The sequence below is a fragment of the Ylistrum balloti genome, unplaced genomic scaffold, assembly GCF_031769215.1.
Source record: "Ylistrum balloti isolate Yb309-2 unplaced genomic scaffold, AGI_CSIRO_Ybal_v1 Utg369760, whole genome shotgun sequence".
NCBI lineage: Eukaryota > Metazoa > Mollusca > Bivalvia > Pectinida > Pectinidae > Ylistrum > Ylistrum balloti.
In genome coordinates, this window is record NW_026781959.1 from 29419 (window position 1) to 43704 (window position 14286).

Here is a 14286-nt window from a genome sequence, read left to right on the forward strand (position 1 = left end):
GCACAGTCTCCTTGGTAACAGAAGCCATATTAAAATTGCGATGAATATTTGTGTTATTGTCATTATGATATTGACTGTATTATTTGTGTGAATATAATTCTTATATTGTCATGATGACTTTGATGTAGAGGTGCTACAGGCCCTCTTGGCCTCTTGCTGTAAAATGTCAAAGTAGCTGGTGTGCCACAACAGCCACTTGTTTTGTCAAAGGTCTCACAACACATGATAAGAGATATTGCATGTCAGTTATACAAGATTAAAGTGAAATTAATGTTGTTTTAGGTGGCTGATGTAGAGCCAACATCATACATCCTGATTACAGAAGATAGTGGTCGCCAGGTGGAAACTATTTTACAGCTGTTAAAGAGAACAAAAAGCAAAATTCCACGTAATCTTCACTCTATGGTCATGGGTATAAATCAGGTAAACGCAGCTACAAATCTAAGGTCCTGGGTACAAACCAGGTAAAACTAGCTACAAATCTATGGTCCTGGGTACAAACCAGGTAAAACTAGCTACAAATCTATGGTCCTGGGTACAAACCAGGTAAAACTAGCTACATATCTATGTAAAAGTAAATCTAGGATCCTAGGTATGAATCAGATCTCGCTGGTTTTTGAGCAAACATATATCTGTGAAGGATGTAACAAATATCTAAACTGGTAAAAAAAACATGTTATGCATGAGAACATTGGAATACTCAGAAATTTACAAATATTGTTTTTCAGAAGCTCATTTTCTGTGTTGAAAAAAGTAATGAAATATAGGGTACAGTCAAAAAGAACCAAGACAATTAGTACTACATATATGTAGTTCTAGCTATGTTTGAACTCCTTTTTCTAAAGAGAGTTTGCCAGCTTTTAGAGTTTCAATTTTTTTTTCTTTTATTTGTTATAGGAAAAAAACTGTGATGGAGAAAAGGAGTTATGTGTAGCCCTGAAAGCTTACGGTTCATGCAGGTATGAACTCTGCTATAGCAGTTTTCATTGGCTTCTGATAGCATCCATTGTTGATACCTTGTTGTGAATATGTAAAATAAATAGTTAACAAAACAATGGGACTTTATTTTAAGAACTTTATACTTCGTTAATAAATACACGCAGTGAAATCCCAATTTAAGATGTCTTATTTCATGGTTCACCTTATGATTGGTAATGCTCTTCAACTAGACTTGTTAGTGGAAAGACTGTACCTAAGTAATACCCATGCTTACTGTATCAACCCAAAACGTAAAAATCAAATTACTGATATAAGTTTGGTTTTGGTTTGTCTAGATACCAGAACAAATGTACAGCTCGACACGCTCTGGTACCAGAGATTGATTGTACAGTTAACCAGCAAGAATTCAATAGTGGCGAAGTCAAGGTAAGGTGTTTTAAAAATTCCACTTGCTTTGGTACCAGTGGTGGCTAATTTAGACATTTTACAACATGTCTTGATACCAGATATAGACTGTGCAAACCTGTTGCTGTCTTTCACCTTTCAGGAGTTAATTAAAGGACGGTAAAGGACGGTAAAGACTGGTCAAGTTGACATTGCAGGTTACTTAAGTCATATATTTTATCAGGTCTTTTTAATTATACAAATTGTCATTTTTTATCACACTGTTTTCAGTTAGAAAAGCACATTGAAATTATCTTGAGTAAACTAGATTCGAGATTTATTGGAATCTGACCGTTGTTTACTATACAGGTGTTGGTTACTAATGTGGTGAATGCAAGTCATTACTTTGTGAGGGTGTTAGAACACAGACCGCCCAATGGAGACAAGTTGGATACATCAATTATGATGCTGGATCTAAGATTCAAAATGGCTGAATGGTTTGGGGACGTCCAACACAGATCCAAGTACAGTAAGTCATCTGTAGCTTTTGTTGTACTAAAGTAAGATCACTTGCCTTGAAGACATAGGGAATGTATTTGATTCTCAAACAGAATATTATTATTTCTACTTCAATATTTTTTTATAAATAAATGTGACTCCTGATTCAAAAGATTACTATGTTGTAGTGTATTTGTGTGATACATTTAAATTGTAAGAGGCCAACTGACTGATAAACTTGTAACACAAGGGTTCAAAAGATGCCGGGGCGTGAAACTTATGGGGAAATTTTATGGTCTTTGTGTGACATGAAGCTGTTCATATATGATGCTCATTAGTTTGCCTGTTGGTTCTGTTGTTGTATACAGTATTGTCCGAATTATAACTCAGTTTTTTCTTCGGATATCCTCTGGACATTGGTTCCAAACTATTATGTATTTAGGAATGGCCATTTTGTCGAGGCATATCACATGCACTAGTGACCTAAGTGAACTTGCACCCAAATAATTTTGGTTGGTTGCTTTGAAGCCATAGTGGAAGTTTACAGTAGCCCGTTGCATCTTGGGATTGATAGGTCATCAGGTCAAATTATAGAATAGCCATTATGCTTGGTAGCAGGAAACAGTAAATTTGCATTTTTCCTGAAAATATTGGTCATGTTTGAGATATACTGGTAAAGCAGATTGGTTATAAAAAATACATCATTACTTGTATATATATTTATAACCTTCATAACAATTATATTTATAGTAGAAGAATAAATATGGTGTTAATCAAAAATTTCCTCTGAGTTCTTAAATGTTACCAACTCAAAAAATTCTAAATATACAAAAATACTACCAATTCCAACCTAACACTACAACTTTATAGGAGAAATTTATTTCTGAACACTTGTCTTTAAATCAACAACACTGTCATTATAATGAACTACTTACATTTTAGCAAATTCCAACCTGGAACGCCTTTACAACAGGACCATGTGTAAACACTATGAAAATTTCCCTTTCTGTGAAGCTAGTTTTTGGAGTGTAGACACAGATTCGAAACTGCCCAAATAGTAATTGCCAACACAATGCAATAATAGTATTCTGAAAAATATGAAACCTCACATTGTCCACTTCAACATGAAAAGACCAATTTTATCAAGGATTTATTTTTCAAATTTTGATTTAAGACCTTTATAATGGGGTAATCTGATGAACAAAAATATCACTCATGGCAACACCGAGAAACTGCCACCTTGTTTATGATGAGAATAGCTTCATGTAACTTACAATAAATAATTTGTGACTATAAGAATTTGGCAGCATGCAAGGGTCTTCGCTAATAGTTAACAGTACAGACACCGTTGGAGATATTGTTAAGTAAACTGTGTGTAACATCAGACCCTATATCTGTGATGGCTCCCAAGCCAAATGAGTTCGATATTTGCTAGTTCACGTTTACGAAACACATCAATGAAATGAAGGATTACCTGTGTATAATTCATTTTCAAATTTATATGGAATATTTCACTGACGATCTTGATAAATTGCCTTCTGTTGTTTTTATATCGATGAACTTTGGTCAACATAATGGTAACCACATCAGAAGAAAGGGTGCGGCTTATATTCCGATGCAGCTAATATATGGATCAAAAATGGAAAAACTGTTAACGATACATACTAGTGCAGCTTATAATACAGAAAATATGATTCCTTTTTCTCATTTGAGAGCATGACATTACTTACTTGGAATTATCAAGGTTTACTTGGTGGGTGTCATCGATGAAGCAGAAGACACATACTCTTCTGGAACACTTGGTCTTATTCTCCTTGTACTTTTTCATGAGTCTATATGGAAATCTTTCTTTTGTTCATATTTTGCTCTTTGGAATTTGAGTTTGAATTATAATTTTGTTACTGTGTTGGTATTTTCTTTATTTTTTTTATAATCAACCTCAGTAGACATAAGAAACTAGTTTTCTCTTTCAATTCGTTATTTCATATTTTGAATTTATCCTGTGTAAAAAGAAATGGATTGAAATTTTAAGCACTGAAAGGCTGATTATGTTTGTTGTAATCATATGACATATGACTGGAAGTTTTGTGTATATTGCAGGTAACCTGTGTTTGGGGGAGATGTGTGCAGTATCAGAGGACGAGGAAACCTATCACAGGTCTGTATTTCTATAGGTTGGTGGTCGACTTTGTTATGTTACCTAAGGAGGCAACATATAGGGATCACTTTGTCAGCAAAGGTGTCAAGGTCATAAATGGCGTGTCATTGAAAAATACAGTTTTCAAAATTATTAATGTTGTGTCATTTCATATATACAGTTGTCAAGGTCATAAATGGTGTGTCATTTCATAGTTACAGTTGTCAAGGTCATAAATGGTGTGTCATTTTATATATACAGTTGTGAAGGTGATAAATGGTGTGTCATTTTATATATACAGTTGTCAAGGTGATAAATGGTGTGTCATTTTATATATACAGTTTTCAAGGTGATAAATGGTGTGTCATTTTATATATACATGGTGTCATTTTATATATACAGTTTTCAAGGTGATAAATGGTGTGTCATTTTATATATACAGTTGTCGAGGTAATAAATGTTGTGTCATTGTTTATGTACAGTTTTCAAGGTGATAAATGGTGTGTCATTTTATATATACAGTTGTCCAGGTAATAAATGTTGTGTCATTGTTTATGTACAGTTTTCAAGGTGATAAATGGTGTGTCATTTTATATATACAGTTTTCAAGGTGATAAATGGTGTGTCATTTTATATATACAGTTGTCGAGGTAATAAATGTTGTGACATTGTTTATGTACAGTTTTCAAGGTGATAAATGGTGTGTCATTTTATATATACAGTTGTGAAGGTGATAAATGGTGTGTCATTTTATATATACAGTTTTCAAGGTGATAAATGGTGTGTCATTTTATATATACAGTTGTATATATACATTGTTTATGTACAGTTTTCAAGGTGATAAATGGTGTGTCATTTTATATATACAGTTGTGAAGGTGATAAATGGTGTGTCATTTTATATATACAGTTTTCAAGGTGATAAATGGTGTGTCATTTTATATATACAGTTGTCGAGGTAATAAATGTTGTGTCATTGTTTATGTACAGTTTTCAAGATGATAAATGGCGTGTCATTTTATATATACAGTTGTCAAGGTGATAAATGGTATGTCATTTTATATATACAGTTTTCAAGGTTTATGGTGTGTCATTTTATATATACAGTTGTCAGGATGATATATGATGTGTTAGTTTATATACAGTTTATGTATCTTGTCATGTAATCATAAATGTGCTGTTACATATTTTTGATTTTAGATTCAAACAATGACAAAACGAAATATTTCCTAACTTGGGTTTATGAAGACATGAAACTTATAGTAGTGGGAGGCTGAAGTGTCATTATGGTCAGAATCAATATATTATTACAAAGAACTCATATTTCTTTCACATGCTTTATATCTATGTTTTATTGGTTACATAGGGTGAAGATTTGTGACATCACAGGTATAAACTCACCAGGAGATCGGATCAAGGCGGAGGTGAGGCTTTTATTAAAACAGTATTTAATAATAACTGACAAATACAAAAGGATTTCTTTCTTGCTCGTAAATTGTGGTTTCACTGACTGAATATTCAAAATGCTATAAGCATAAAAAATTTAGTGTGATCAGATTAGAGCATTATCTTTTTTAGGAGAAAAATAGCGTAATGATGAATTCATACATCCACAATTATTGCTACATACACAACATTCAGAAAGTGAAAATGGCGTAATCATACCGGTAATTTAGGGCAGTAGTTACTTTTAACATTTACATCGTAACTTTTATGGACATCACACATGATAAAGAGGATACAGTTGTAATATTGTGTGTTCTGTCTTGCTGTGATGCTACATGGTATATAAGAATAACCTGACTATCGGTTTCATTTTCAGGTGATGTTTGTTGATGATGGCAGAAAAAGTTTTGTGCCTCTAGATAAACTTTACAATCTACCTCCACACCTCAGGGATGTCCCATATCAGGTCAGAAACATTTTTTTGGCCCTGTTAAAATGATTGATATTTGTAGATCATTACACAGGGTTCTGTTTTTAGAGTGGTAGGTGTTTCTATATTAATTGTGACACAGGGTTCTGTTTTTAGAGTGGTAGGTGTTTCTATATTAATTGTGACACAGGGTTCTGTTTTTAGAGTGGTAGGTGTTTCTATATTAATTGTGACACAGGGTTCTGTTTTTAGAGTGGTAGGTGTTTCTATATTAATTGTGACACAGGGTTCTGTTTTTAGAGTGGTAGGTGTTTCTATATTAATTGTGACACAGGGTTCTGTTTTTAGAGTGGTAGGTGTTTCTATATTAATTGTGACACAGGGTTCTGTTTTTAGAGTGGTAGGTGTTTCTATATTAATTGTGACACAGGGTTCTGTTTTTAGAGTGGTAGGTGTTTCTATATTAATTGTGACACAGGGTTCTGTTTTTAGAGTGGTAGGTGTTTCTATATTAATTGTGACACAGGGTTCTGTTTTTAAGAGTGGTAGGTGTTTCTATATTAATTGTGACACAGGGTTCTGTTTTTAGAGTGGTAGGTGTTTCTATATTAATTGTGACACAGGGTTCTGTTTTTAGAGTGGTAGGTGTTTCTATATTAATTGTGACACAGGGTTCTGTTTTTAGAGTGGTAGGTGTTTCTATATTAATTGTGACACAGGGTTCTGTTTTTAGAGTGGTAGGTGTTTCTATAATAATTGTGACACAGGGTTCTGTTTTTAGAGTGGTAGGTGTTTCTATAATAATTGTGACACAGGGTTCTGTTTTTAGAGTGGTAGGTGTTTCTATATTAATTGTGACACAGGGTTCTGTTTTTAGAGTGGTAGGTGTTTCTATATTAATTGTGACACAGGGTTCTGTTTTTAGAGTGGTAGGTGTTTCTATATTAATTGTGACACAGGGTTCTGTTTTTAGAGTGGTAGGTGTTTCTATATTAATTGTGACACAGGGTTCTGTTTTTAGAGTGGTAGGTGTTTCTATATTAATTGTGACACAGGGTTCTGTTTTTAGAGTGGTAGGTGTTTCTATATTAATTGTGACACAGGGTTCTGTTTTTAGAGTGGTAGGTGTTTCTATATTAATTGTGACACAGGGTTCTGTTTTTAGAGTGGTAGGTGTTTCTATATTAATTGTGACAGGGTTCTGTTTTTAGAGTGGTAGGTGTTTCTATATTAATTGTGACACAGGGTTCTGTTTTTAGAGTGGTAGGTGTTTCTATATTAATTGTGACACAGGGTTCTGTTTTTAGAGTGGTAGGTGTTTCTATATTAATTGTGACACAGGGTTCTATTTTTAGAGTGGTAGGTGTTTCTATATTAATTGTGACACAGGGTTCTGTTTTTAGAGTGGTAGGTGTTTCTATATTAATTGTGACACAGGGTTCTGTTTTTAGAGTGGTAGGTGTTTCTATATTAATTGTGACACAGGGTTCTGTTTTTAGAGTGGTAGGTGTTTCTATATTAATTGTGACACAGGGTTCTGTTTTTAGAGTGGTAGGTGTTTCTATATTAATTGTGACACAGGGTTCTGTTTTTAGAGTGGTAGGTGTTTCTATATTAATTGTGACACAGGGTTCTGTTTTTAGAGTGGTAGGTGTTTCTATATTAATTGTGACACAGGGTTCTGTTTTTAGAGTGGTAGGTGTTTCTATATTAATTGTGACACAGGGTTCTGTTTTTAGAGTGGTAGGTGTTTCTATATTAATTGTGACACAGGGTTCTGTTTTTAGAGTGTTAGGTGTTTCTATATTAATTGTGACACAGGGTTCTGTTTTTAGAGTGGTAGGTGTTTCTATATTAATTGTGACACAGGGTTCTGTTTTTAGAGTGGTAGGTGTTTCTATATTAATTGTGACACAGGGTTCTGTTTTTAGAGTGGTAGGTGTTTCTATATTAATTGTGACACAGGGTTCTGTTTTTAGAGTGGTAGGTGTTTCTATATTAATTGTGACACAGGGTTCTGTTTTTAGAGTGGTTCTGTTTTTAGGTGTTTCTATATTAATTGTGACACAGGGTTCTATTTTTAGAGTGGTAGGTGTTTCTATATTAATTGTGACACAGGGTTCTGTTTTTAGAGTGATTGATGTTTCTATATTAATTGTGACACAGGGTTCTGTTTTTAGAGTGTTAGGTGTTTCTATATTAATTGTGACACAGGGTTCTGTTTTTAGAGTGTTAGGTGTTTCTATATTAATTGTGACACAGGGTTCTGTTTTTAGAGTGGTAGGTGTTTCTATATTAATTGTGACACAGGGTTCTGTTTTTAGAGTGGTAGGTGTTTCTATATTAATTGTGACACAGGGTTCTGTTTTTAGAGTGATTGATGTTTCTATATTAATTGTGACACAGGGTTCTGTTTTTAGAGTGATTGATGTTTCTATATTAATTGTGACACAGGGTTCTGTTTTTAGAGTGGTAGGTGTTTCTATATTAATTGTGACACAGGGTTCTATTTTTAGAGTGATTGATGTTTCTATATTAATTGTGACACAGGGTTCTGTTTTTAGAGTATATCATACATAAATGTACCAGAAATTCTGTTTCTATATTAATTGTGACACAGGGTTCTGTTTTTAGAGTGGTAGGTGTTTCTATATTAATTGTGACACAGGGTTCTGTTTTTAGAGTGGTAGGTGTTTCTATATTAATTGTGACACAGGGTTCTATTTTTAGAGTGATTGATGTTTCTATATTAATTGTGACACAGGGTTCTATTTTTAGAGTGATTGATGTTTCTATATTAATTGTGACACAGGGTTCTGTTTTTAGAGTGGTAGGTGTTTCTATATTAATTGTGACACAGGGTTCTGTTTTTAGAGTGGTAGGTGTTTCTATATTAATTGTGACAAAGGGTTCTGTTTTTAAGAGTGGTAGGTTAATCTGATACCATGCTTCACCGATGTGTAAGGCCTCACAATATATCATACATAAAATACCATGAAATTCTTCTTTTCTCACATCCTGCTGATTTGTGAAGTATTCAGGTTTGATATGGAAAAGATACTTTTACCAGGAGGAATTTCACAGAATTTTTATTTCCCGAAAGAAGAATGATCTCAATTGTATCTCCCTGTTAATGAATACAAAAATGAGTGTTCATTCCAATGAATAAATTTGCAGAGTGCTTTACAGGGAGTAATTTCATTTCATTTGTAACATTTTATTTCAGGCATTAGAAGTGTTTATCTGTCGAGTACAACCAGTCGACCTGGACGAAAACTGGACAAGCAAGGTCAGACATCAGTAGAGAAAGAAAGTTTTTGGAATTTGATATCATGAGATAAGTAATGATATGTAAACAAGACAGAAAAATATGACTTAATGGTTTACAATATTCCAATCAAAATGACATTTCTAAAACAAACGACCTGATTTATGTTGTCAGATGAACTTATAAATGTTGTGAAACATGTGTAATATCTCTACTATGATGTCATGGATAAGTCATCTCTCAATGAGACATCTGTAATATATCTATTATGATGTCATGAATAAGTCATCTCTCATGAGACATCTGTAATATATCTATTATGATGTCATGAATAAGTCATCTCTCAATGAGACATCTGTAATATATCTATTATGATGTCATGAATAAGTCATCTCTCATGAGACATCTGTAATATATCTATTATGATGTCATGGATAAGTCATCTCTCATGAGACATCTGTAATATATCTATTATGATGTCTTGTATAAGTCACATCTGTCATAAGACACAGAGAATAATTCTGTTATGATGTCATGAATAAGATGCCTCCATCATAAGACACATGTGTAATAAAACTATTGTGATGTCTTGAATAAGTCTTGATGATTGTGTGATGATCTTGTTAGTGAAAAAGGTACTATTCATGTCGAAATCAATTATTATCTGTTAATTTGAAAGTTTTTGCTTACTTTTTGAGAAAACAGGTTATATGAATCTTACACTGCCTTTGTAGTATGCATTTATTAAAGCTGTTTAATTATTTGAAATGTCACTCTCCTCTGAAGGCTTGTGACACATCAGCTTATTGAACTAGTTTTAAAAATTCCTCATTACATTGACACTCTGGTTGTATTCCGTTTTAATCTGGCAGATTATGATCAAGTATATATCTGTGAAGGATGTAACAAGTAAACATTTAAACTGGTAAAAATACATGTTACGCATGAGAAGATTGGGATACTCAAAAATTAACAATACTTTTTTTTCAGAAACCATGAAATTAAAAAAGTAAGATAATTTGTACTACTTATATGTAGTTCTAGCTATATTTTAACTCTTTTTCTCAGAAAGTTTGTCAGCTTTGAGAATTTCAATTGTTTTAATGCTCCTCAAAAAAACTATAGGGTAGCATATAGTCGCCACTTGGTCCATCTGCCAGTGCATCTTTCAATCAGTCCTTTTATGTCCAGAGCATAACTTTGCCCACAGTTAAGCAAGGATCATGAAACTTGGTGTATACATTGGTCATGCTAAAGGGAAGTACAGAGTTATTGTTGTTTTCTTTTTAATTTTATGTCCGGAGCATAACTTTGCTTGCCTGCATGAGTTTGACTTCGTACATTATTCAGAGTAACAGGTCTTGAATGGATTGCAAATCCAGTGTTCAGATGTTGCTGATAAACTTTTGTCACTCCATACAGGCGAGTATGTTTGTGTATGACCTTCTCAACCAGAAGACTATGGATGGCAGGATTGTCCTCAGGTATGCTTTGATGACCTCTGTATGACCTTCTTACTTTTGTTCTATGATATCGTTATGGTTTGAAATGCTGATGGTAGCTAACAAATAAAAGGTTGGTTTCTAAGGTCTTCCAATTACGATTGTGTGATTTATTTTCCCAAGAAACACAATTCTAATATTCATGCATATTATCTGACAGGGATAATTTTGTCCTGAATAATGTACCCTTTCAGATTTAAAGCAAAGCTTATCAAAATATTTAATATATTTATCTAAAGGCATTTTGTTTTTTCGTACAATCTGTTTGATTGAATATTTTGTCTGTAAATTTCTTGTGACATTAAACTCGGAACATGCATTTTGTTTTTGAAACATCAGTAATATGATTTAGTTTTGTTTTATTTAGGGTTGGTAATACACTATGGTTAGACCCGTTGGTGGAAAGAATATACCTCACTGATGTTCATGCTTATTGTACCAATCTTTTTGTACGCTCAGAACTCCTGAAAAATGGATTTGCTGTAGACAATCCAAATGTAAGTCACTTGAGATATTAAAACATTTATGGATGAAATTGAAATTGAGATACAATTTTACTTGAAAGGAGATAAAAAAAAGAAATTCAGAAGAGATGAATAAATGTTGCAATTTTAATAATACCATTTAAATGTCATAATTGAATATTTCTATTTTTCTGGTATTGTAAAATTTGCTTGTGACTTCATTTGTTCTCAATATTTTAACCTTTTGATATCAGATAAAGCACAAGTGACTTGTAAACTGTTGTACAACAGTTAATGTATCTGAGAATTAGCCTATGACATATCAGCTAAGCTTGAAGCATTGGATGGGTCCAATATTTTGTTTGGTTCTTTGGATATAAAACATTTGAGACTTGAATTTTTTGCATTTAATCTTCCAGCACCTGCAGCTGTTGTACGACCTTTGTAAGGAACACGTAGAGGTCCCTAAACTCAACTTACACTCAGACCAGTAAGTCTTTGTGAGGGTCTTTGTGATGGACAAATATGGGGCCTCAAAATAAATCTTAGCTTACACATATATAGGCCTTGAAACTCTGCCAAAAGTCAGACAGGAAAAGATGAATTTTTGAGAAAGGATAGGTCTCGAATCTTGGAAAAGAATTGATGACTTTTTAAGGACAGAGATCTTTATTTCTGACTTTGTGAGTACAGAAAAAGGTCAAGTAACAGTTATCTATGTTATTTGTAAAGATAAAAGAGCCTATTGTCATCTAAGTTAGGTATGCTGCTTGTATTTGAATGATGTAGGCAACTTAACTCTTACCACTACTGGATCTAGTGATTACAAACCCCAGTAAATTTGGTCCTTCACTCTCAGAATACATCCTTTTTATCTCCCCTGTGCATTGGTGTGAAGATCAACTAGCTGATAAAATATTGAAAATGGTTATTCTTAAATGTTGGATAATTGATGAAAATATCAAATGTTGTTGGTTACTTATTTTCGATCTATGGTTATTACACCGTGTAAGACAACTAAAGTGACTCTTTGTTGATAATATTTCACCACTTTTCTCTATCACGATGGATAACAACTATCCAGAAGCATTTACACATCTCTAAGAAAGATTAAGGTATTAAATATAATGTCATTTATAGCAAGATTAATATTTAAAGGCGTAATATAAAGTGATACTAGGTCACATCACCATTCTGTCTTAATAATTTGAAGAAGGTTATTTACCTTGTCTAGTGACAGAGTACAATTCTGTCGATATGTAATACTTAAAAATTATAAATGCTAATGTTCAAATATGATTATAAATATGTATACAGAAATATATAGTGCTTTCATGAGGCTCAAATTTCAAAATTTTTCAGCAAGTTTCTCATTGGCACTTTATTGTATGGATGAAGACTGTTCACAACCCCATCTTGTACTAAAAATGAATATCGGTTCTCAGCTATTTTTCATTCCACAAATACCTAGGGATCATGTATTAAGTGTCTTCAAAGAACGAGCTAAAATGAACTAAGACATATAGTTAGATGGTGTAGATAACATTTAATTGCACTATGATCGCCTATATTGAGAATTACAGAATCTAGAGGTGAATCACCAGCTTATATACAAAGGCTTTTTACGTATATAAAATGTATCTCTTCAGATCAGAGAAGAAAACTGAAGTGGAAATTTTACCAGAATCCAAAGAATCTCATGACGTTCATCTGTCTGCTATCATCTCTCCAACACTGATATATCTCCAGAGGAGCGAAAGCACGAAACAGTAAGTGATGAAGGTTTGAAAAATAAAACATGTTGATACTGTCCTGTTAAATGTGCTGATGAACACTGGGAAACAAATTCTCAGCTGAAGCAGTATATGGGCAGCAGGTTGACCTGTTTTCATGATTTTAGCATGCCTAGTCACATTTCTATGTATAACAATTATCTTTTTTCAACCAGAAAGAGTTGCACAGAAATGGTTTTCTTTTGAAATGGTAACCTAGGTATAGAAATATATATTTGTGTATATGTATACTTATGTGTAGCCATTTACAAGAAGTATCTAAGTGATTGGAACAACAAAAAACACAAAAGTTTATTAAAGTGCCTTTTGGCCTATCATCATCTGAAAAATATAGATATACACATATTTCTTTACCAAAACAGAGAATATCAAACTGCAGTCTTATATAAACTAGGCTACACTTATGTCTTATATAAACTATACTACACTTATGTCTTATATAAACTATACTACACTATGTCTTATATAAACTAGGCTACACTTATGTCTTATTTAAACTATACTACACTTATGTCTTATATAAACTATACTACACTTATGTCTTATATAAACTATACTACACTTATGTCTTATATAAACTATACTACACTTATGTTTTATATAAACTACTACACTTATGTCTTATATAAACTATACTACACTTATGTCTTATATAAACTATACTACACTTATGTCTTATATAAACTATACTACACTTATGTCTTATATAAACTATACTACACTTATGTCTTATATAAACTAGGCTACACTTATGTCTTATATATACTAGGCTACACTTATGTCTTATATAAACTAGGCTACACTTATGTCTTATATAAACTATACTACACTTATGTCTTATATAAACTAGGCTACACTTATGTCTTATATAAACTAGGCTACACTTATGTCTTATATAAACTAGGCTACACTTATGTCTTATATAAACTAGGCTACACTTATGTCTTATATAAACTAGGCTACACTTATGTCTTATATAAACTATACTACACTTATGTCTTATATAAACTATACTACACTTATGTCTTATATAAACTATACTACACTTATGTCTTATATAAACTAGGCTTCACTTATGTCTTATATAAACTATGTTACACTTATGTCTTATATAAACTATACTACACTTATGTCTTATATAAACTATACTACACTTATGTCTTATATAAACTATACTGCACTTATGTCTTATATAAACTATACTACACTTATGTCTTATATAAACTATACTACACTTATGTCTTATATAAACTATACTACACTTATGTCTTATATAAACTATACTACACTTATGTCTTATATAAACTAGGCTACACTTATGTCTTATATAAACTATACTACACTTATGTCTTATATAAACTATATTACACTTATGTCTTATATAAACTAGGCTACACTTATGTCTTATTTAAACTATACTACACTT

General features: G+C 32.5%; 1 protein-coding gene across 1 annotated transcript in view; it reads left to right on the forward strand.

Moving 5' to 3' along the window:
• LOC132543628 (uncharacterized) overlaps window positions 1–14286 on the forward strand; it is a 69651-nt gene that overhangs the window by 27908 nt on the left and 27457 nt on the right. Inside the window, exons 20-31 of the mRNA XM_060207145.1 lie at window positions 283–423; window positions 898–959; window positions 1275–1365; window positions 1693–1852; window positions 3922–3979; window positions 5324–5381; window positions 5780–5869; window positions 9060–9122; window positions 10524–10585; window positions 10971–11100; window positions 11487–11557; window positions 12717–12836. Of these exons, the coding sequence (XP_060063128.1) occupies window positions 283–423; window positions 898–959; window positions 1275–1365; window positions 1693–1852; window positions 3922–3979; window positions 5324–5381; window positions 5780–5869; window positions 9060–9122; window positions 10524–10585; window positions 10971–11100; window positions 11487–11557; window positions 12717–12836 (1106 nt within the window). The remainder of the gene's footprint in view (window positions 1–282; window positions 424–897; window positions 960–1274; window positions 1366–1692; window positions 1853–3921; window positions 3980–5323; window positions 5382–5779; window positions 5870–9059; window positions 9123–10523; window positions 10586–10970; window positions 11101–11486; window positions 11558–12716; window positions 12837–14286) is intronic.